This window comes from Sander lucioperca, chromosome 13 (assembly GCF_008315115.2).
Source record: "Sander lucioperca isolate FBNREF2018 chromosome 13, SLUC_FBN_1.2, whole genome shotgun sequence".
In the NCBI taxonomy this organism is placed as follows: Eukaryota; Metazoa; Chordata; class Actinopteri; order Perciformes; family Percidae; genus Sander; species Sander lucioperca.
In genome coordinates, this window is record NC_050185.1 from 3275687 (window position 1) to 3301153 (window position 25467).

The window sequence follows — 25467 nt, forward strand, 5'->3', positions numbered from 1 at the left end:
CTTCTGTCTTCTGTTCGTTTTATTCTCCACTTTGTCCCTCTACACCAGGACTGTTAAAACTCAGTTTCACCATGGGCCACACTGGAAAATGAGAATCACATCAAGGGCCAGACACGTGTAGTTTATTGCTTTTATTTAATCAAAAAAGTAAAATATCTTTGACCGTATTATTGCATGTCTCATATGGTCTTATCACTTACAGTTTGGTCGACATTAAGCCCTTAAAAAAAGTCAGCAAATAAGTTCCTTAGCATCATAGAGTTTAGCAAAGCAAGCAAAACAATAATTACATTTTAAAATTTCACTTTATGAGGTTTTTTAACATTAATATGAGTTCCCCCAGCCTGCCTATGGTCCCCCAGTGGCTAGAAATGGTGATAGGTGTAAACCGAGCCCTGGGTATCCTGCTCTGCCTTTGAGAAAATGAAAGCTCAGATGGACCGATCTGGAATCTTCCCTTTATGACGTCATAAGGGGAAAGGTTACCTCCCCTTTCTCTGCTTTGACCGTCCAGAGAATTTGGCCCACCCATGAGAAAGAGAGAGACATCATGGTTTGCAAACGAGCGAAGCATGGCAGTGGGTCAAGGCCACACCCCCACCCTCCACCTTGCCCCCCCTCTCTCCTCCTCAATAGCATTTAAAGCTACAGACACAGAGATGGCACATCCTAAGGAAAGCTCATTGTGGGTTTGGTTCTAGTGGCTGTAATTCTACACCAAGGCTGAATTTCGGGAAAGAGACTTCAGATACAGTATTAGGGGACCACTAAGGCCTATATAAAAGAGACTTCAGATACAGTATTAGGGGACCACTAAGGTCTATATAAAAGAGACTTCAGATACAGTATTAGGGGACCACTAAGGCCTATATAAAAGAGACTTCAGATACAGTATTAGGGGACCACTAAGGTCTATATAAAAGAGACTTCAGATACAGTATTAGGGGACCACTAAGGTCTATATAAAAGAGACTTCAGATACAGTATTAGGGGACCACTAAGGTCTATATAAAAGAGACTTCAGATACAGTATTAGGGGACCACTGAGGCCTATATAAAAGAGACTTCAGATACAGTATTAGGGGACCACTGAGGCCTATATAAAAGCATTCAAAAAGCACCATGTCATAGGACCTTTAAAAGCAGGCTGCCACACATCCGACTCACAGCAACCTGTTTCACAGCCTTAACCCTTGTGTTTTCCTCGGGTCAAATTTGACCCGATTTCAAAGTTTTTTTATTTCAGAAGTATGGGTTTCTTTCAACCAAATTGCCCAAAACATCCTCTGATCTTAACTATTAGTCAAAATTATTCATAATTTCTGCTTTGTTTTAACTAAAAAGAAATAGGTATAATATCATATAAATTAGGTTTATTTAAAATGAAATAAGTGACAAAAACATTGTAAAATAAAGACACCGTAAAAAGTGTCAAAAACGTTGAAAAAAGCACAAAAAATTCAATTTTTGACACAGAGGGACAAGTTCATGGTCGATGGGAAGACAACACAAGGGTTAATATGAAAATTCTCTGGTTGTGTGGGAATTTTGTAAGTCTCAAGTCTTCCAAATTCTGTCGCGTAATTGCACTTTAAAAAACCCCAGTTATTCAGTTTTTGATTCGGCGCACAACTAGGCGCACAAAAATCTATTGTGAACCTAAATTGATATGTGGGCCAGATTTAAATTTCCGAGGGACCGGATTTGGCCCGCTGGCCTTGAGTTTGACACATACTGTATCCTCTACACTGCCTCACTTGAGTGGAAGGTCGAGTGTATGAATAATTGCGACCAACACGTTTTGTGAATAGAACGATTTCTGGAGTGCTGAATCTGAACACATTTGAAATGTTAAAGAGCGCCGTGTTTACATGGACACAATGCTTCCCTAATGAGGAATCAGATTGTGGTGCAACAGGTATGTGGTGACAAGCAGCATGAATTTTACACCTGCTTTACATGGATTTATTTAATAGTTGGGTTTGTTTACTGAGATAATAGATACTAGATTTAGTAGCTCATTATGTTGTCCAGATGAAAGAGCTTGCTTTGTTTCCATAGAGTGGCAGTAGCCTGAAATGGGCCAGTACTCACCAGTACTGAGTACCAGCAATAATGATTTGTGTCCACATGAGTACTCTTACTTCTAATTGTTATTAAAAGTATTTTAAAGGAATGATACTGCGACGATTCAACTGTATGATTGGCACTCTAATCAGGCTCCTAAGATAGAATTGTTGAATAGTCGACTATTCGGGGTCAGCCCTACAAGATATACGTATAAATATAAATATGTCCAAGTACACATGCAACTATTATGTCATTCAGCTGCTGAGTTAGGGTGCTGGTACCTTTTTTGGTCCAGTTCAGGCGCTGTAGAGTGGCAGTGGCTTTGGTTAGAGACCATTTACAAACATCAGCATTTGGGGTTACACTTCACACAATCTGCTACACCAAAATGTGAGAAGTTAGTAAGATAGGAGTGAGGAACGAATCAGGAACGACTTGATGATTAATAACTGTGATTCAAGGACTATATGAGTTACTAGAGAACCAACAAGAATATACCATGTCACTGAATCATTAGGTAATGATCAGTTCATAAATATCTGTGAATCAGAATAACGACCACTTTCTTTATGAGTCTGATAAACTGGGAATCAGCCACTGAGCGGCACAAACTAGTGACGTCTCATTACTTAATCACAACTAACTCTTTTTGTGCCCCCTACAGTACAGTGGTACATCATATTTAGTTAGTCTCTCAATACTTTTAATATTATCTGACCCTTACTTACCTTTCTGTGCCCCCATCATTATCTATGCAGCCATCGATTTGGAGTTATTCAGGAAGTACTTTAAGGATTTAGTAATTATCAGGTGCTTCCTGATTCCATCCTCACTCGTTCCTCATTACTATTTCCATTTTTGTGTAGCTTTAATGTCTGTCTCCTCTGTGATCGCATTTGAACGCAGGCGGTTTCACTGCAAAATAAACTGATGGGATTTCACAGGACAAGACCAATCCACTATTTTACACCTATATGCCCAGAACACTCACGCAGGTATTTGTGGCTGGGTCTGAGGCCTTAGTCTCGCCAATAAACCAGAGGACCTTCCTCCACAGCGCTGCGGAGGAAGGTCCTCTGGTTTATTGGCAGGGGCGATTCGAGGATCAGACCATTAGGGGGGCTCAGCCCCTAATGAGAATGTGACACGGATACAGTGCCTCGCAAAAGTGTTATTTTAAAACCCTTAAAGATTCAGGGCTTTGGAGAAAACATTTGGGGCTGGAGCCCCCCGAAACTCTCCCCCTCGCTCTGCCCCTGAACCCAATGGAAAGCACTCCTAAGTAATATATATATTTGTTATCATTGAATGCAAACACTTGAGCACAGTCCCCATCGCTTGCACTTATAACTTCAGTCAAGTTAGTTACAATTCAAAGTTCTGCAACAAGTTAGACTGCCATGCCTTTTATGTAATGACGTCTATGAGCCATCCAGCACACAGCCATTCCTCCTACACTGTTTGGCCTTGTTCATTATCCAGCAAATACATCTCTAATCTTCTGAGCTCAGCCACCCAAGTGAGTAAGGTGACATCACACGCACATGTGCAGGGCTGTATACTGAGGTTGTGTCCGCAGTGTTTTTTTAGGGAAGTTGTTTTGTTTTATCGACCTGAGAAGCAGTCAAATTGTACCTATTTAGACTAAGTTAAAGAGATGAAATAAAGGGGATTGAATATTTCCCCACAAGAATGTTGTTCCTGGCAGTGTTGCAGTGTGAAGAAGGACAGCGGCCGAACCTGGCCCCTGCCAAGAGGAAGCATTTAGACCAGGGGTGTCAAACTTAATTTCACCATGGGGCACACTGGAAAATGAGAATCACATCAAGGGCCAGACATGTTTAGTTTATTGCTTTTATTTAATCAAAAAAGTCTAATATCTTTGACTGTATTATTCCATGTCTCACATAGTCTTCTTACTTACAGTTTGATCGACATGTAGCCCTAATTTAAGTTCCTTAGCCATCAAAGAGTTTAGCAAATCAAGCAAAATAATGACTACATTTTTAAAAGCTGACTCCCAGCAACCTGTTTCACAGCCTGAATATGAAAACTCTCTGCTTCTGGGAGAATTTCTGAGTCTTAAAGTCAGCAAATCTGCCAAATTCTGCTTTGAGTGTTGCGTGATTGCAGTTTGAAAACAGTTTCCGGTCTTTTTTGGTTGGTGCACAACTAGGTGGGCTAAAATGTATTATGAGCCTAAGTTGATATGCTGGATCAAATTTTGTGAGGGGCTGGATTTGGCTGGCGGGCCTTGAGTTTGACACCTGAGATTAGACCATCAATGCACATCGGAAACTGAGGCCAATAAGTCAAACATTTAAAAGTGAAATTAGAATTACACAGGGAACAAATAGATGTACAAAATTTTATTAATTACACTAACTATATATATATATATATATATATATATATATATATATATATATATATATATATAGTTAGTGTAATTAATATAATTACAGTAAATGTATATAAATGGTGTGTATATATATTTATATATATAATGTATATATATTTGTGTATATATATTTATATATATAAACAATATCTATATATTTACTGTAATTATATATTTACTGTAATTACATATATATATATATATATATATATAGTTAGTGTAATTATATATATTTATAGTAATTATATATATTTACTGTTTTTGGTGTGTGGTCAAAATTATCTTGTGCTCATGATCTCAATATTTCTATAATTCTGAACACCACCCTGTATTTAAATGAAACATTGAGTCACATCTGACTCACTTCTGATAGTTACAGTATTTTCCCTCTTTTCTCAAACTCAGAGATAAAGGTGTATTGCTAATGATTTAGATACCTTTGGAAAATGATGACATTCCTTCCTGGATGTTTGTGGAATTCAGTGAAAGAGACACACAACAGCAGATGGACTTGCCTCGCGCAAAGCCTGCATGTAGCTTGCATAACAATTATCAGAATGACTAACTAACTTGCAATTATTGCCTGACAATTAGGCAAATAACTGCCTGAGCAAGTCATTAGAAATAGCAAGCACCCTGAGGTCACTGGTGTTTGGAGAATTCCATGTTGCCAATTTGAATGTATGTAACTCCTCTCTCCAATCCCCTACAGTTCATCCCTCTAAATGCCGTGCCAGTTCAGAAATATTTTGAATGCTTAAAATATCTGCCATGTGGTTTAGTTCTATGATACACGACAGCATGTTCAGTCTTGATTCTCTTATTATTTTAAAACCGTATCTTCCAGTATCTGGTTTAATCATCCAATCTGCTTTGTGTTTAGCACTTTACATCAAAAGCGCCTCTAACATGTAAGGCAAGACAATCCTCTTACATTGTCCTTTGTACAGCGACAGAGTGAAATCATAATTCAAAATGTTCTGCACATCTCAACCCATCCGATGTCTCATTTCTACCTTGAATTGAGGTGTAAAACCCTGCAGCAGTATACATTTAAGGCACATTTGATTCCTGCTGTGAGACAGGGTAGCAATGGGCTTGAATGATAAAATTGCGTTGTCAAGGTAACAAGTTGTTCTGAAGACTGCAAATATGTCGTACTGGGGATGCTCCTATACAATATTTCAACCTGCAGCAGCCTCTGTAGCACTCATATGTGAGCTCTGCATTTCACTGCCTCAAAGTCAAGCAGGTAACCGCAGGTGTAATATGGTTTGCATTCATAATTCAGTGATATTTAATAGCCGTTCTATCTTCATCAATGTTATTGAAATTATTCACTGCAAATCTCATTTGCAAAACCAAATCATAGCTGTCGGAAACCTTGAGGTTCCACAGTGATTTCTTTCAAATGATGAATGAGGAAAAAGGTGGGGACTGCAAGAGAACAGAGATACGCTGAGGCACCCTTTAACATGGCTCCTGATGTAACCATGGATACCTCTATTTCATGGATGGAGTAATTTTAGCTGGAGTGGGATCTGAAGGACACATATCACTGTTTCTGCACTACACATCGTATACATATTATCACATCTTAAATATCAGGTTACAATCCAGATGTATTTAAATATAGTAGTAAACAGCAGTTGTGAATATCAAACCTGTAGTTTGGCAGATTAGATGCCAGCAAGTGAAGAACATTCAATTTAAGGGGGAATTGCAGAGTTAAGGTCAGGAAGAAAAACTGAACTGTTAAAGCTGTAACTGTGCTGAGAAATGCTTACAGATTCTTTAGGATTGCATGTGAGATACTAAGAGGCAGTAACCAGAGAGAGGTTTTGAAAATGGAACATTATTTGATGTGCTGTGTATGGCCATGTTGCTGTTGTATTTATGAATATTATGACTGTGTGGGATGAGAGTGAAGAATACTGAGACTCATCCGTTGAGGAGAGAACAGGAGAAGTGTCTGCACTGTCAAGGCAACCATGATAGTGCTGGCCATAAGGGATTAAGAGGAGATGTAGCTACGATAAAAAAACAGAGCAGCACTGTGACCAACTCAGACAATGTCTTGAAGTCAAGAAACAAGAGACTCAAATGTCAACGTGTCAGAGACTCTCGGCTGGATAAATCCACTTTTATACGGCGATTGTTGTCATTGTTTAATGGGAAATCAGTGAAAATAGATAGTGCTCAATGGTGCAAGGGTACTTTCTATATACAGCAATATTAGCAGGTAGAGGTTTACAGATGATTCTAGCACAAAATATCTGATGATGTCATTGTATCAGGTTAGTTTGTTGTTGAGTGGTGCACGTGGAGGATCCTCTTGTAAACTGATTTGTGAAAAAAAATTATTGTTATCCATCAAGAACCTTGTCATGATTAAAATATTTATCACTACATCAAAAAAATACAGTTAGAGCTTAAAGGACTGACTAAAATGCACCAGTACAGATGGGAGGGGGGGGCAGTGACATCAGCCATGGCTACAGTGAGCTAATCGTAGACAGATCTACATTTATGTTAACTACGTGTACCTATTTTGTGCATTCTAAATGCAGAGTATACAGTAATGTGTGTGCTCTAACTCAGCTCTGTCAATTGCTCTCTGACTCCACCTGCTGGTTTTCACACACACACACACACACACACACACACACACACACACACACACACACACACACACACACACACACACGCACGCACACACACACACACACACACACACACACACACACACACACACACACACACACACACACACACACAGGTTTGTGGCACTATCTTTGTGGGGACCCGTCATTGACATAATGCATTCCCTAGCCCCTTACCCTCACCTTAACTATCACAACTAAATGCCTAACCTTAACCCTTACCCTCACCCTAACCATAACCTAATTCTAACCCTAATCCTAAAACCAAGTCTTAACCCTCAAACAACCCTTTAAACTTGTGGGGTCCAGCATTTTGGCTCCACAAAGCTGTCGGGACCCCACAAGTATACTGGACTCTCGGTTTTTGGACCCCACTAATATAGTTAAACAAGCCCACACACACACACACACACACACACACACACACACACACACATACACACACCCTACACACGAGCCACTTTTTGTGCTGCCACTTTGGAGGCAGCATGATGAACAAACCAAATTGTTTCTCTCCTTCAGCTCTTAAACCTGTGTTCAATCCAATGACTGTATACAGTAATACAACAATACTTCAGGCTCTTCTCCATATGCAGAAACAGAAGGACTTTTCCTTGATATGAGTTCCCCCTGGCAGGCTGGCACAACCCATTACAAGTATGGGGTAATCATGTCTTATATGATCCAATTATCAGAGAATAGGATTCTGTCAAAATAAATGACAACACAATTTTCTCTCCATTCTCATTAAGCTGTGTTAATTATGGTGTGCTATCATATTTAGACATGCCCCAAGTCCATTGGCAGATATTCAGAGGGGTTGTTAGGGTTTCTTATACACTGTAACAGTGCTCCAATTCCTCTATGAAATTGGTTAACTGCCATAAAAGTATTCTTCTCCGAAGACATCTTTAATCGATAGATGTAGCAAAGTAAAACTTGAAGGATGTATGGCAGGGAGAAAAAAACATCCTGCTCAAGCTCCAGTGGGCTTCAGCTGTCACTTTAACGCAGCTGTTCTCAAACTAGGGCCCAGAGACCATGAAAGAGCTCCAATGCGGGTCTCCAGCTATATGAGGATCACTTTCATTTCCCTATAACATCCAGTATAGGTTAGCGGACTGAGAGAATGACTGACCTTCCTGATCAGAGGGCTCACTCTTATAAGCTGTAGTAGAGACAAACAATACAAATTAGATCTGAATGTCTGAGACAGGCGTAATTTACATGTTGGGATGGGGGGGGCAAATATTTGTTGTTAAGATGTGCGTAATTCCTAAAAAGAACCATCCCGAAACACGTGTAATGTTTCGAATTTGCAGAAAGTTTTAAACAATACAGCAGATAATAATAATATTTACATGAATAAAGACATTTGCATGCAGAAAAGGCACAAATTGTTGCAGAAAAATTCACCAGAATGCAGGAAATAAAGCATTTGATGCACAAAATTTCTGGGAGGACGACCACCAGACACCCCGGTTATAATGTGTCCCCCCTAATGTTGAAACAAACGTTGTCGCTAGATGGATAATCTGATCGCACACATCAACACCTACCTAAAATAATACAATTTATTTGTTCAAATGTGTCACATCAATAACATTCCTGGCATTATTAGAGTGTTTCGTGCACACACGGGACTCCTGTGACAAGACACAACTTTTTTTAGTCAGAAAGAAAGTGTGCGCTTTCATTTCTGATATTTTACACATATGACAGGATGAATACTATTTTAAAAACCAGGCTCTGTGAGAGAAGCACATCATATATACTGTATATATAGCCTATCTATATTCTCTAAACAACGAAACCATATGATGTAATTCACAATCTGTCTAAACTTAAAGGTGCTCTGAGCGATGTCACGCGTTTTTTTTGTCACATACAGCAAACATCTCCTCACTATCTGCTAGCTGACTGTCCCCTGAACACACTGTAAAAAAACATCTCCTCACTATCTGCTAGCTGCCTGTCCCCTGAACACACTGTAAAAAAACATCTCCTCACTATCTGCTAGCTGACTGTCTCCTGAACACACTGTAAAAAAACATCTCCTCACTATCTGCTAGCTGCCTGTCCCCTGAACACACTGTAAAAAAACATCTCCTCACTATCTGCTAGCTGACTGTCCCCTGAACACACTGTAAAAAAACATCTCCTCACTATCTGCTAGCTGCCTGTCCCCTGAACACACTGTAAAAAAACATCTCCTCACTATCTGCTAGCTGACTGTCCCCTGAACACACTGTAAAAAAACATCTCCTCACTATCTGCTAGCTGCCTGTCCTCTGAACACACTGTAAAAAACATCTCCTCACTATCTTTCAGCCCCTGAACACACTGTAAAAAACATCTCCTCACTATCCGCTAGCTGCCTGTCCCCTGAACACACTGTAAAAAACATCTCCTCACTATCTGCTAGCTGCCTGTCCCCTGAACACACTGTAAAAAACATCTCCTCACTATCCGCTAGCTGCCTGTCCCCTGAACACACTGTAAAAAAAACATCTCCTCACTATCTGCTAGCTGCCTGTCCCCTGAACACACTGTAAAAAACATCTCCTCACTATCTGCTAGCTGACTGTCCCCTGAACACACTGTAAAAAACATCTCCTCACTAGTGATGTTGGGTGACGTCACTTCTTGTTGACGTTCAAAGTATTGTCAAACAAAACGGAGGCTAGCTCGCCCCTCCCTCCTCCTCATCCCGTCCCCTCCCCCTCCCTTCCGCGCACTAACCCCCCCCAACCCCCACCCCCATCTCCTTCTTGTCGGTTATTGGCTGGAACACTGTTTGTTATGTTTGGTGGTGCAGGTTGGCGCAGTTTGTTTTTGTTGCCCTTTGTGGAGCCTGGGCTGTCTGCAGAGACCACGTTTTTTTACAGTGTGTTCAAGGGACAGGCAGCTAGCAGATAGTGAGGAGTAGAGGGCTGCATTGGGATTGGGAGACTAGACTGTTTTCTTCATCCCGCTCCCGCCCGCTCCCGGCGAATTTCTGACCATTACCGCCCGCACCCGCAACGTGTGTGTTACACTCCTGCCTGCTCCCGCAATGTGTACGTCCACTCCCGCCCGCACCCGCAAAACTCTGAGAATTCATGCCCGCACAATAATAGAGATGCATTGATGTTATGTCTTCTCCCGTCCCGCATGAGAAAACACGTCATTTTATAGGTTAATAGGGAGAAGATGAAGGCAAAGAAGGCAGGTGCTTGCTGCTGTTAGACGGGAGGAAGGAGCCGAGGATGAGGGTGGACGGAGCCTTGGCTCGGAGCTCCCCCGTCCTGGGAGGCTCAGACACGCTGGTGTCTACTCATAGATGGCCTATACAGTATATACTCAGTCAGTATATATGTATATCTATGGTTTCTGCTGGCGTGGGGGGGTTCCAGGCTACATCATACATTTTTTTTAGCCGCCCGCTCCCGCCCGCAGCAAAGTTAAAACCGCCCGCTCCCGTGAGATTTGCGTTGGGTCCCGCGGGACCCGGCGGGACCCAATCCCAATGCAACCCTCTACTTCTCACTATCTGCTAGCTGCCTGTCCCTTGAACACACTGTAAAAAAACGTGGTCTCTGCAGACAGCCCAGGCTCCACAAAGGGCAACAAAAACAAACTGCGCCAACCTGCACCACCAAACATAACAAACAGTGTTCCAGCCAATAACCGACAAGAAGGAGATGGGGGTGGGGGTTGGGGGGGTTAGTGCGCGGAAGGGAGGGGGAGGGGACGGGATGAGGAGGAGGGAGGGGCGAGCTAGCCTCCGTTTTGTTTGACAATACTTTGAACGTCAACAAGAAGTGACGTCACCCAACATCGCTTAGGGCACCTTTAATTTGTGATGTTTTGTTTATTGTATATGTTTATTGGATAGAAAAAGCATGTGTTTCCCTTTGTGTGCTATAAAAAAGGCTGTCAAAATACATTTATATCTGTGTGGATCATCTGTGTGGAAGCCAAAGTTGAAATTAACCTGCAGAGGTGAATCTGTTTTTACAGCTGAGAAATCTTCTCCTATTACTCTTCCGTGTCTTTAAACGTAGTTGAGTTGAATGTAGAATTATTCAAAAACTTTAAACTTAATAAAATAAACAAAATCTTTTGGAACTGTATCATCAGGGAGAGAGGGTAAACCCATCTAATTTCACTGGTAGACCTCTTTGGAAAATAGGGAGAGGAACATCTTAGTAGAATACAACTGTATGAACATAACAGGCACTTTTTTTATACATTTTATAAATTAGCTTCCCCAGGTCACACTCCACACCAGATGGAAGATGGAACATGCTGTAACTGAGTTCGCACGCAACATAAATTAATAAATAAATAAATAGAGAAATTAAAAGATAAAGCGAAATACAACAAAGATGATATAGCTAAGGAGAGCAAAATCGTCTATCCCCGAAATGTTGTCGTGTTAAGACGGTACGTTACGCATGTCCAAAACAAACAATGCACAAACATGACAACTGCACGTGGTTGACATTTGCGCAACCAGACCAACCTTACAACGAAAGAATAATTTAAGTTTATTGTTAAAAATGGATGTCTCGAATCATATCAAACCAAATCATTTTCTTTACTGAAACCTAAAGCAAAGACGGAAACAAGTGTGAGTCATCCTCTTGCATCCCAGTTCCTCTCTGTAGCGTCAGTCGGGGCGTGTCACGGACGCTCCTGCCAGCTGAGTTCGAGAGTTTAGAGCAACTCAAATATCCGCTATCGACTCTACGAAGTGCTGTTGCCTTACGGTAAATACATACGTCAAGTCTTATATTATCAAAGTACCAATGTAGGATTAGATAGTTGTTCATTACGGTAAAGTTTTGCGGAATTTGACAGATAGTGTAGCCATTTAAATTAGCTTAATTCTAGCCTAGCTAACGCGTAAATTAGCCAGCGTTAGCATCTTTAGCTACATCGTCAGTAAATTACGTTCTAGCTTAAATCCATACTGTTGAATTGATAGGTTGCACGGTTTGTATAGTGTTTTGATGGTATTATAAGTAGGCAGACTAACATGACACAATGCCAATAATCGAGCGTAGAACGTTAATGTTGATATACTGTAACGTTAGCTCTAAATTAGCTAACGTTATATCTTCTGCGGGGTTAGTTTCGTTATCTGTTAATCTTTGTAGTAACGTTACGTTACTGTAATGCTGAAGTGGGACTTGATAATTATCTACTACAGTGGGCTCTTTTAAGTTTATTACATAAAGATCACTTTAAACCTGGTCTTTTTTTCGCAATCTGGGTGCGGCATTGAAATGTTTTACACATTTCCCATAACAGGAAAACCTTTTACCAGGGAATAGTGGGCGTGCCAATAACACTGGGATTAAAGACGACACAGGACAAGGCATGGCTTGATGGATAACAGGCTTAACCAGTTGTTGTATGTTGTATGTTTGAGTACGCTATGATTCTGTGTGCCATCTAGTCCTGCTTTCTGATTCTTATTAGTAATTATGTTTTCACATGGAATTAAACAGGCCCCTGCACTGCACCAAACACTTCCCAGACTAAAAACATTTGACAGGAAAAACTGCAGCACATTGGAATTAAGGTCTAGTTAGTAGCCTACGGTAGAGAATTAGGGCCACATGTGACAAATTGTATTTGAGTTCTGAGTTTAAAGTCAGAATTTTGACTTTAATCTCAGAATTATGAGATTAAAGTCACTGTTCTGACTTTTTCTGAGAATTCTGACTTTAAACTCAGAACTCAAATACATTTTTTTTCACATGTGGCCCTAATACTCTTCTTCTGTAAATTAGTTTCTATAGTCAGTTTTGTGACTTTCTTTTCATTTTTTACCTGTATTACTCTAGCCACAAGTGATCACTGCTGCCATAAATTCTCTCATAAAATTAATTTTTTTATTATACTTACTGCATAGATACATGCCTAAAACCATGCTCCCACGGTGCTGAAGTTGTTAGTCAAGAATCTGGACTGTGGTGTAAATCGCTTAATACATGTTGCATTTTGCGTTCACAGTTGACAGAAGATGTTTTTTGCCAAGAAATTTATGAGTGGCCTCATTGATGTTGTCAGGTGAGAATCTGCACAGTCTAGAACCTGTCTAAGCCAAAAAGGTGGTTTGTGGCTAAACTTCTGTTTTAACCCGTTGCTCCTGTCTTTGTAGCAACATCGACCCAGCCCAGTTCGTGCCTTCTGACCCTGTGAGTGACAGCCATTACATTTCCAGCTCTATCTGACCATCAGCTCTGCTAACTGTGGATTCTAATGTTTGCTGTGACTCTGTCCCGCAGCCTCCCCCCCGCAGACCAGTCCAATATGCAGAGCAGAGTGAGAGCAATGAAGAGAAACAGTTCCGCAGAGTCTTTCAGCAACTTGCTGGAGATGTAAGTGCTATGTCTGCCTGTTCTTCTCTTTGAATTTCTGTTGTTTCTGGCAGCAGCCACACTATATATATATACAGTGTTTTCCCTCGATTTGTAGAAGATTTAGGTGCACGTATTTGATGGGGGTTTAGGGTTTATCTGTCAAGAAAAATGTTACGTTTTTCATTATTATTACCATATGTGTCTAAAATGTTGGAAAAGCTAGAGCAGATAATAAATAACAGTTGAAGTGGCCAAAGAAGTCCACTGGGGACCGACTACAATCATTAGATCTGGGAAAAGTCTTTTAGTTACATTCATTTGGCGTAGGCGCTGCCCAAAACGGCTCTGGTGCGGCACCTAAATCTTATAAAGGTAGGGAAATCCCTGAATATATATAGTCAATTTCATTAATACGGCAACATCTAAGACTATAGGGGGTTTGAACGGTTCAAAGGATGTTTCTGCATCATGCATTTTGTTACACCATACGGTTGGGTGTCTGTACAGGTTTCTGCTGACTTTGGGATGTTTACAGTGCTTAATATTTGTCCTATAGGATATGGAAGTGAGCCCATCTGAGCTGATGAACATCCTAAACAGAATCGTTACAAAGCGTAAGACGTGTGTCATATTTACTTACTTTTCTTTCTTTCACATCCCTGGGTGTATTTCTTGCAGTTCTTTGTGATCTTCTATGCTCTTGTCAGGATTCAGTCCTGTACAATATTTACACATTTGCATGTATCTTTAAAAGAGATAAATGACATGGAAACATGCTTTCTTGTATTTCAGATGGGGACCTGAAGACAGACGGTTTCAGCATTGAGTCTTGTAGGAGCATGGTGGCAGTCATGGATGTATCCTTTCTCTCATTAGTAGGCTTTATGTCTTGTGTAACCCAGGTGACAGTGACAACACAGTAGAAATACACAGAACAGAACAAACACATCAACAGTTGGCTAATGATGAGGGCCGTGTTTGCTCAGCAAACTCCATCACAGCCACAGCTCATTAAGGCTGCGGACAGACAGGTATATTGAAACATTATGGCCTAGTACTGCCATGTTTTGCTCACCAAAACAGATTTTCACAAGTAGGCCGAGCCTCCACTCCGTTTGTCCTGCAGGTTTGGATGATGAGGATTAATGACTTCGAAATGTGTGAGGGTTAACACTAGGGCTGCAACTAACTTATTATACAACTAAATTATTTTCATAGTCGATTAATCTGTCGATTATTTTCTCGATTAATCGATTAGTTGTTTGATCTTTAAAAATATCAAAACATGGTGAAAAATGTGGATCAGTGTTTCCCAAAGCCTAAGATGACGTCCTCAAATGTCTTGTTTTGGCCAAAACTCAAAGATATTCAGTTTACTGTCACAGAGGAGAGAAGAAACTAGAAGATATTCACATTTAACAAGCTGGAATCAGAGAAATCTTATTTTTTTTTTAATAAAAAAAATGACTCAAACGATTAATCGATTATTGAAATAGTTGGCGATTAATTTAATAGTTGACAACTAATCGATTCATTGTTGCACCTCTAGTTAACACCAGAACTGCCAGACACTTTATGGGTACTATAACTGCTAGAGATGGTCCGATACTATTTTTTGCTTCCCGATACCGATTCAATACCGCGTACCGATCCGATACCAGTGTATTAAAAAAATACATATATTTGTATTATCTTTTAACAACTGTATACTACTATCCCTGTATGGATGTGATATGATTTCTATCTTTGTTGTCGGTGAATTATATACCACATGAATGAGGAAGTCTTGGAAAAACACGCCTTGGGCAAATCCAGCGTGTTCACAAGAAATGCAACTGTTTGTCTAAGCTGGAGCCATAGAACTACACTTTCTGTCTGTTGTCCTTAATGCTGTTTCAGGAGGACAGCACTGGGAAACTGGGCTTTCATGAATTCAAACACCTCTGGGACAATATCAAGAAATGGCAGGCAAGTACAGCAGACCCATGTCACTTGTCCTACACGTGGTTCTGCGCTCCAGTTACTTTACCATGGCCAGTGTTCATTATCTCCAGTAACGGTGAACACAGACGAAACGGTATCTTATAGTACAGTATATACAGTATCAGCTGTTTATTGTGGTTATAAAGGACTTTTGCTTGATTAACTGTCATGTTTTACATAAACATAAACCTGTATACCGTGTTTTACTGAAGGGCACACATTATTAATGTGGAACAGATCATCTAATTTCCTGTGTTAACAACCTACTTTATCAGCGATGTGACAGCTATGTAGTTTGTTAGAGATAAACTGTTGGTTGTGAACTTTTTTGACATGCATGCTCATATACTTTTTGTTGTTATTGTTTAGGGAGTGTACAAAACCTATGACGCGGACGGTTCCGGTTTCATTAGTGCAGATGAGTTGCCCAATGCTTTCAGAGCTGCTGGTGAGTTTTATTGTTCATTATTGCTATTGCACAGCTACTGAAGAGATGGAGGCAAAACACAACTTGACTAACACCAGTAATAAGAGCCACAGGTAAAGCAGTAGTCATGGATGGAGTAAGAACTTACAAAAGCGCTTTAAATTAAGGCAGCTACACACCGGGCTGATAATCGGCCGTTGGACAGTCTGGTGAGGTCAGTGACTTGAGTCTGTTCGGTGTGTTCCGTGCCGTCGTCCGTTGGAGGAGCTGTCAGCCTTCATTTTGGCCGACCTGACATGTTCAGTCGGAGACAGGGCAGTCGGGACTCACCTGGAAATGGCAAGTGGGATGAGCGTGACTAGTGTCTCTCAAAATCTGACGAAAATCTTTTAAACTGACCTTTGTTGATCTGAAATGAAGACAGATTCAGCAACTGCACGGCCTATTTCTCTCTTAAAATGTTTTCAGAAACACGTTTCAGTGAACTATTTTAGTACAATATGAGATCGTATTCTGATCAAGCTGCCGTGACAGTCTATCTTTGAATTTCCAGAGAAAACAAACCCATGTGACGCGTTCGTCCAATCAGCTGCCGGTTTTCATTTTTTGGAAGACAATACAGATTAGCGCCGCCTGCTGTTATGGAGACGTATTACGTCTCGTCGCTTTGGTGTGTTCCGAGGCCCTTTTTTGACCAACTCAGGGAGACTGATCAGTCCAACTGCCTTTTCTGCCGAGGGTCGGCCGTCTGGTTGGTGTGTAACTGTCTTTAACCGTCAACATGTGGCTGTGCATGATTTAAACGTAGAAAGTATTGGATTTGGATAGTTGCTTCATAAGACCTACATGAAAATATGATTATTTAACCATTATTAAGATTCTAGCAAATGTGGAATTTGTAAGGTTGGGTTTAGCGTCGCCTCTGCAAGCATCCTTTTACTGTAGGGCTCCAGGATTATTCCGTTGAGTAATCGCATAAGAAATCCTTTTGCTTCATCAAAGAGCAATAGTAAATATACAAAAGAAAAAATAAGACATGTCTCTTAAAATGAACAACTAACCAAATCAGCTAACCAGCTCTGTCACAGCAGTGTGTGAGCTCCCCCACACATCCGCCGGCGGGGGTCTTTTTAGTAGCCTAGAAATCTAGACCACCCTTGCAGCAGCAAATGTAATTTGCAGCCAGGGTCGTCTAGCAACTCTCTGTTGGCTTGCGAGCTGGAAAAACCAAACTCTGGCCGGGCCAATCACATCGTGTATAGAGTCGGTGGGCGGGCTTAACATAATGACGGCAGAGTTGCGACGGTTCCGCGTGAATTCCCTGCTACTTGAAAACAAAGAAGATGGCTGCTGCTGCTGGCGAACAGCGGTCTTTGGAGTCGGCTTTGGCCGCGACTCTGGAAGACTTGGAGTTAAGCTTTTCTTTGAGAAAAGAACAAAGAACGGCACTGAAGTCATTCTTAAAAAAGGAAGATGTGTTCGGAGTTTTGCCGTGCAGATAGCTCTGCTATCTTCTTCGTTGCTCTGCCTGGTTGTAGCGCTATCCTATTATTGAGGGAATTTGAAAGACAACCGTTTGTCCCGCCCCTCGGATTGAGCCCTGCCAATGGTGAGTTCCCAGACCCAACATCTGGATGTGGGTCTGGCTTGTCAGGCTACAGGTTCAGCATCACCCGGCAGACTTTTGGCAGCCGATGAGTGGGGGAGCTCTCATCTCAACTAACAATCATATTAATTTACGTTACCCATCGCGTCTGCTCCGTGAACTGGATGCTTTCTGCTGAAATGATGATGCTAAGCTAGCTCGGTTTTACAAAAGGCACACTGGACAGAGTTTTTTTGTTTTGTTTCAGCTTGAAATGATCCCAAACTTTGGACACTTTCTGTCGTTTTCTCTGGCATGTCTCTTCTCTTCGCCCTTCGCTAAGGTCTCTCTCTTCACAGCCCGTAAGCTCGTTGTGTGGCAGTAAAAATCATCCGTGCAAAACAGTGGGCTGAATGTCGTTATATGGATTAAACAAAGCTTTGATGATTTTAAGTTATCAAATTATCGTGGCCAGTGACCACTAGTTACAGAAATAAACTGCTTGACCAATATCCCAACACCTTGACAGATATGGGCAGCCAGTCCAATATAAGTCAACCTTTTCTGATGTGTTAAGGGTTAATGATTTGAATATCATACCAGTTGTTTGTTAATGATTTGAATATCATACCAGTTGTTTGTATATATTTGTGTTAAGCCTATGTATATGTACCCTTTGTGTGAATGCAGTTTAATTGTAATAGGCAGTGATTTCATGTGCTGATCTCTTCCTCAGGCTTCCCCCTCAATGACCAGCTGTTCAACATGATAATTCGCAGATACAGCGATGACAATGGAAACCTGGATTTTGACAACTACATTGGCTGCCTTGTGAGGCTGGATGCCATGTGCCGTAAGTTTGAAACATCAGTCCTTAAAGAAATGAGTTAATTTATTGGTTTAGCAGCTTTATCTGTGTGATGAGAATGATTCTCATAAAGTGAAGGTGTTGAAGGCTTAATGTTTGTTTTGATTCAGGTGCCTTCAAAACCCTGGATAAGGATAACAATGGGACTATCAAAGTCAATGTTCAGGAGGTAAAGTGATCTCAGTTATTTTAAATATCGATGGGGATTTGACTGGAGTCCAGATTTGTAAAAGCATTTGATTGAGTTGATGGGAAACATTCCCTGTTAAAGTCATCCTCTCTGCTCTTGTGTCTTTTCAGTGGCTTCAGTTGACCATGTACTCTTGAGTCCAGACGATGTCTCTCCTACTTGTTATATGGAACCACTTTGTTTGTCCACGCAGTGCAAAATATATTCTCAGCCATCTCTACAACTTCCTGTTATCCAGCAGGATCCCTTGTGTGCGCAGGTTTCTTTTGTATGTTAATGCAAGTGTTGTGGGATTGTTCACTGTCCCATTATACTTGCGAGACAGAATGTATACTGTATTAGCAAACCCAGAAAAGCACAAACCTGCACTCACAATGGTACCCATAGCTGAGGATCAACTCATGATTTAGGTGCATAAAGATGCTACTATGTTGAATTGGTATCATTTGGTCCATCTGTTTGGCATATGCCTTTCATCTTCCCCATGCCTGAGAGCAGGCAGGCCAACATCAAGAAGTTTTACACAGTGACTTTTGTGAAAAACCTAATGTGAAAGCAGGAACCTTCCGTTCATATGTGGCTGTGGCTGGTTTCACAAAGATTGTATGTTAGAGGGATCGGTGGAGATAGGCCAATATTACTTTTGCTCTGAGTTGTTTAAATGGTAAAATGCTGATGCTGGACAAAAAGACGTCACACCTGACAACTCTGTCACTTGCTAGCAAAATCAGGAAAGCCTACCTCACTCGTCACTGCAACAAAAAGGCACACAATTTCTGTTGGAGTGAACCGAGGTTAACAGTGTGAAGCTTTCTCTCTGCTGTTATTTTTTGTTAAGCCTTTAGCGTTCATACTGGTGGAGTTGTGTGACCGGATTGCAAAGATTCTCAGAAAAACTCCACCCAACTCTAACCTGAGCAGGACTTCCCAGCTTTCACACTAACTGAAAGCACCTGTGAGGATGTGCAGGGCCTTTGAGAGAGTGTTAATGTACCCATATGGCAAACAGCAAATCTGTCCTTACGGTTAAAGGCTCAGCACACAGCATATTTTCAGGTATTATGACTTGAGTAGACCTGATTAGGGTGAAGTTGGGTGGAGCTATTCTGAGAGTTACTTACCAAATCCCATTAGGTTAGGTGAGAATCATGACTAATCAAGGGTGTTGTCCCAGCCGAAGGGGAAAACAACACTAACAGGAGTGTTGGCGAAATGGCAGTCAGTCTGTTCACACCTACAGTATGCTGCCCAGAGAAGAGGCCTAATTTGGGTAAAATGTAAACAGGTATGGGTGGAACGTGTGTTTGCAGAGACTTTCAGAAAGACTTAAACAGACAGACAGCTTTGTAAAGTTCTAGGTGTAACTTCACTATTTCTTAGACCGCAGTCCTATTCAATATCCTTGTGAATATTATTAATATTCCTTGTGAAATGTTAGCCCCAAACCATAGGCTAACATTTTTTCATTTAATGCTCAATGCTGGTAATGCAACTTGGCCATATAAATCTCCATGTTTCAGCTCACTGATCCCTTTACTTATCACAGTGTACTTATCTAAAATGCCTGCACCAGATAATGCCCGCACAATGTGTAAATTGATAATATATGACGTGTGTATGCCACTTATGCATGCAGCCAATAGTAAAGATGCCATTATTAAGGGTTTTTAACCACGTAGTTAAAGGCACAGTCATTTACGTGTTACTGAAAATGCTTGGTTAATAAATATCTGTGCCATATTTGGAATAAAAAGGGTATGTTAAAATCTGTCACTCGTATTCTTGATGCATTACCAACAGTTGTTGCAGGCTAATTTTAGTCAGTCAGTGACCTTGCGCAAAAGGTTAGTCAAAATTTTGCAGTTGAATGCAGCTCAAAGTGGTGTTTCAAAGCTTTCTATCCATACATCCAACCTTAATGTCCCTATTCTGAACTATAGTGTATCTATCCAAATACATATTAAACACAAATACTTTATTGATCCACAGGGGGAAATTAGGTTACGTTACATTTGCTTCCATTCTACAATATACAACAGTATATAGAAAAAAGAGAAATACGATACAACTACAATATATAACGGTGTAAATAATGATTATGAAAACTGGATATAGATTAGAAAATGGGATAGATTACGTGTTAAAATACAGGAATAATATAAATTATTCTATTACATATACATGCATATAAAAGTACATGTTTATATATCCGCATATACTGTGTGTGTGTGTGTGTGTGTGTGTGTGTGTATTTTGAACCAAGTCAGCCTGAGCGATAGGCGTCCTCCTTCAAAATAAAAGCACGTTATTACAACGGGAAAATATATGAAATAAAACGAAGCAATGTAATTAACAAAACCACCAGATTATTCGTGGTTATTGTTATAAATTACACGTGAATACAATACACAAAGGCCCCGTACTATTGTCATACTAATATTAGTATGTTCGTCATTAATCCTTTAGCCAGCTGCTTTAGTTAACGTTAGCTAGCTAGCTAGCTAACAGTTAACATTAACCGGACATCTTTTGTGTCGCGTTAGCTTTACACTGGCTAGCTTGACAGTAGCTATCCTGTCGATAGGGAAGTTTATCATTACGTTTCTGGACCAAATCCTAAATTCTTTGACTTGGGGGTATGTTTACTATCCAATTAACTATTTTTTGCCATTACCGTGTTCATTTCGAAGTGAGGTTACGTGAACCAAGTGCTTCATTAGCCATTTCTGACTCTAAGGTAGCGTTAGCTAACGTTGTCTTGTTGCAAAGAGAGCTAACCTAGTGTGTGCTGTTGTGTAATATTAGACCAAAGCTAGCCAACTAAGTGCATGTTTCACAATATAAGGGACATTAAATAGCAGCTACTTACTAAGAATAAACAGGCCAATATTGGTATCAAGGTATAATTCGAGTGGAACTACGAGTGGGCTCTACACAAAGCTAACAAGGCTGTCGTGTGTGTAAAGCTACCAAAGCATCGTCCATTGTCCATTCACTGTCACGGCTAGCACTGACATTGTTATCATTATTAACGTTACGCGAAACATGCTCCATTTCCATGTTCAACGATATCAAAGCCGTTAGACCGATGCATGCAACAACGTTGCAGTTAAATGTTTTTAATATTCATTCATTATCTGTTAACATTTATTATCTATTAAGCTATCATAATCAATTACACCTTCACACACGCTTTTTGCGCAGCTGTTGTGCCTGAACGTATGTAACGTTATCACTCTATTAATACTAACGTCACTTATCTTTCATCAAGTCAACTCTTTTTATGTAGACTATAACCTTCATTATTAGTCTCAAATATGTATTGTAAAGTTTGTGAATCAATACACTGGTGACACATGAGTAGGTTCTTCACTTCCATGGTCTTTTAATGTTGTTAACTCAACTCCCCCTGACAGGCAGCTGGAGAAGTTGAAGCACAGCAGAGACTACAAAGCAGCTGTATACCTATTGACACTGTGTGGGGAGGATGTCTTCGCTACATACATACTACAACCACGACAGTGTTACTCGCTTCAAGAAAAGAAAAGCACGTTTCTCTTTCAGTGAAGTCCACATACTGTTGGATGAAGTAAGGAAGCATCGTATGGTTATTGTGGGTATGTGTCTTCAAGTGCTTGTCTCATTCAGAATGAAGATATTGTGTCAGGGTACCTGGAAAGTGAACGATTGCACAGTAGCTAGTTAATCAAAACCATAAAATACACAAAGCAGATGAAATAAAATGGTTTGGGCATATAAGGGTATCATAGACATTATAGTAAACCTGTGGATTTTAAACTGTTGAATGTGTCCTGATTTCTGACACAATGACATTTGAAGTCAAGTGCTTAAGGTCAGGGGCGTAGCACAAAATGCTGGGCCCTGTAGAAAGGCATTCTCTATGGGCCTCTCCCCACATCCACAGCTATTCGTTCTAGCATATTTTTGGGCCCTCCTCACATGAGGGCCCTGGGTACTCCGTCCCCTTTCCACCCCTAGTCCAACACCCTTGCTTAAGGTCATTTTGTTTTTCCTCCCAAAGGCAAATTCAATCGTGGTGTGGCAACAGACATAAAGAAACGCACATGGGCAGAGATTACTGCACGTGTCAATGAGATCGGGGAGTGCCAACGTGAGGTCATCGAAGTCATCAAGAAGTGGTCGGATTTAAAGTGTGACACCAAGCGGAAGGTGGCTGCCATGCGGTCAGGAACAGTGCCCAACAGGGGCCTCAACTCTCGTCTCTCCCGAGACCTTAATCAGACTGAGAAAATAGTGCTCCAGATTCTGGAGATGGGCGACGAAGACCAGAGCACGGGGGACTTTGGCCAACTGGGAGATGACGATGATGTGCCCGAGGAGGAAGAAGAAATGGAAGAGGAGGATATGATTGGAATGCAGAGTTCTCCTAATGGGGGGTTGGACATGGGGTCTATGCCCCCACCAACCTCCTACACCGTGAGTGAGTGCCAAAAAAACAACTTTTTTACAGTATTTACTCACTTTATTTCAGTCTAAACATCAGTGAAGTTTATATGTCTAGATAGCACACATCAAGTTGAACAAATCCATGTCACCCTCCTCTCCCGAGTACTACAGTGCTCACATTTTGCTCATGGGATATAAATGTATGGTACATGGGTGACTATTTGTCAATATTTTAAATGATCTGTTCATTTCAGTAACTTAACTAAAAAGTTTTTGGGGAGGAATGTTTACAACCTGTTTTATTTAGTTACTCTGAATGTTGCAGGGGACTCTTCACAAACTGTCTTTGATGTGCAGTATGAAATACCTGCAACGGAAGGTGAGCTTACAAGATTTAGGTACAGATTTAGGTCATTTTATGTTTTAGTAATAAGACAACACTGATGAGCCTTTTTTTCCTTGACTCAAGATGCTGAAGCTGCATTTGGAGACTCGGACGATGACCAAAGAGATGACATGCCTCCTTCCACTCCGACCGCAAAACCAACAGAGGATCACCAAGGAAACAACGGCATCCAGAAACAAGGACAACCTCAGACGTCCTCCGGACCGTCAACAGCCACGCTTCCAATGCCAGGTCAGCCCTCGCAGAACACGAGAGACAGCATGCTACATAACGCATCGCTGAGCCTTCAAGAACAGCACGCCACCAACATCCTGTTGGAGACGGTTTCACGCTCCCTAGAGCTCCTGTCTGAGTCGGTACAGCAGCTGGCAGAGACCCAGCAGGAGTTTGTACGCGAGTCGCTGCAGCTCCAGCGGGAGACGGTGCAGGTTCTCAGAGACTTCACAGGTGGAGCCATTGCGCTTATGCATGACAAACTGAATGGACGGCCAGCATTATAGCAACAAAGTGTCACACAGAGATGTCGTTAAGTTGCGTCACTGACATGCATACATACATGGCCTTCAGGTGCTGGAACCTTTAAGTTCCTCTGGACTCCACCGCAGGTTACTGTACTTTTTGATAGTACTCAACAGATTTTCTGTTATATTTTAAACCTGTATTGTAGAAACGTTGTATACATGGAATTGCTGTCTGTGAGGTTACATGAAAATGGATGGAGAAAATAACCAATGTTAGCCACAAAGAAAGAACATTTGGAGTTTGTTTTGTTTTGCTACTGAAAGTGAGACTCCTATCACTTACGTTGTAAAGCCTTTTTTATTAAGCATACACCACATTTAAAGCCTTTCCATTCTTTTAATGTTGATGCAAAGAACCAGTCTTTGATTTTGAAAAGTCAGTCAAATCCGTTTGTGTGTCCTTGTATAAGTTGTAGTTGCATCAGTGTCTGGAGATTATCACGTGTACTGTAATAATGAGTGGATTTCCACACCTGACCATTATATGGTCTATATGTCTGGAAGTTAAACAAGGTGTGTTAGATTATTTTGAAAATACCCGTAACTCAATAAGTTGTGATTGCCTGATTTTGTTTTTTACATTGCAAACATGAACACTTGAATATAAGTTTCAATAATTTCTCTTAAATATGAAATAAACCCCTCATGTATGTAACGGAAGTCGTAGCTGTGTCCTAGCTGTGAGCCTGCAAAGAGCCTGGGCATTCAGAAGTCCAGTGGTCAGAAGGTGTAAATCCATCTGGATTCGGGGGCTGCACTTTTCCCGTCCCGTGCTTTATTGGCTTATAGCCTATATCTTGATGTATTGATGAACTGATCTGAGTTCACTGAAGATAGTACATTTCAAATCATCATTAAAGGGGCAGTACTCAGTCCCTCCAGAAAAACGTGATCATGCGATCGCATAATTCAATGCATAATCAGCCAAAGTCTGCATATTTATGCGGGGGCTGCATTTTTTCAAATACGCCGCACTTTCGCCGCATAAATTGCAGATTTCCGGGCAAAATATGCGGGGCTTGCATGATTTCATAATCCCTGCATTTTCGTTGCAAAAAAGTCACATATATCTTAACAGAAAGTTGAAAAATGTTGCCAAAATCATCCTCTACTGAAACAGACCTTGACACTGTTGTCAGATGGAGACAAATGTCCAACAGGCGCAGATGTCTAGCCAATTGTGTAGCTTCATAGAAATTGCAGTAGGGGGCTCTGCTGTCTGTCTTGAGAGGCCCGACTGTGCTGAGCTGAAGCCAGGTTGCTCTTCTCAACAATGTATTGGGCACCAATACACTCAAAACTGTTTTTTTTTTAAGCGTGGCGTGACATTTTGAATATCTCTGGCTTGTACCTTATTTTATCATGTAACTTAACAGGTATCCTTTCAGTTTTCCTATAAATCAGTTCAATCAGGAATTAAACTCGAGTCTAAGTGGCATGAATCATGCATTTATCATGCTTGGACTTTTTTTTATACTTTATTGTAGTGCTTTCATAGCACGTTATATATTTTTTCCTATTGCACTTCAATTTTTTTATTTTAAAATTTTATATTAGTTAATAACAAAA

The 25467-nt window shown here is 40.8% G+C and overlaps 2 protein-coding genes across 5 annotated transcripts; both read left to right on the forward strand.

Moving 5' to 3' along the window:
- Positions 1-11662: 11662 nt before the first annotated feature.
- On the forward strand, positions 11663-20309 carry capns1a (calpain, small subunit 1 a). 3 transcript variants are annotated; one of them, XM_036009007.1, is made up of 11 exons: positions 11663-11888; positions 13141-13197; positions 13289-13325; positions 13416-13508; positions 14047-14104; positions 14283-14347; positions 15390-15462; positions 15847-15921; positions 18222-18338; positions 18464-18522; positions 18654-20309. In XM_036009007.1, exons 2-11 carry the CDS (start codon positions 13151-13153, stop codon positions 18678-18680), a joined length of 651 nt encoding a protein of 216 aa, XP_035864900.1. In that variant the 5' UTR covers positions 11663-11888; positions 13141-13150; the 3' UTR covers positions 18681-20309. The 3 variants fall into 3 exon arrangements, with proteins under 3 accessions (XP_035864900.1, XP_031166839.1, XP_031166840.1); XM_031310979.2 differs by having other exon boundaries at positions 15390-15458; positions 15843-15921; XM_031310980.2 differs by lacking the exon at positions 11663-11888 and adding an exon at positions 12513-12535 and having other exon boundaries at positions 15390-15458; positions 15843-15921.
- Positions 20310-20899: 590 nt separating this feature from the next.
- On the forward strand, positions 20900-24554 carry zgc:153990 (uncharacterized protein LOC768125 homolog). 2 transcript variants are annotated; one of them, XM_036009006.1, is made up of 5 exons: positions 20900-21179; positions 21964-22160; positions 22586-23005; positions 23297-23350; positions 23441-24554. In XM_036009006.1, the coding sequence occupies exons 2-5, from the start codon at positions 22031-22033 to the stop codon at positions 23875-23877; spliced, it is 1041 nt and encodes a 346-aa protein (XP_035864899.1). In that variant the 5' UTR covers positions 20900-21179; positions 21964-22030; the 3' UTR covers positions 23878-24554. The 2 variants fall into 2 exon arrangements, with proteins under 2 accessions (XP_035864899.1, XP_031166924.1); XM_031311064.2 differs by having other exon boundaries at positions 20902-21179; positions 21960-22160.
- The last annotated feature ends 913 nt before the right edge of the window (positions 24555-25467 follow it).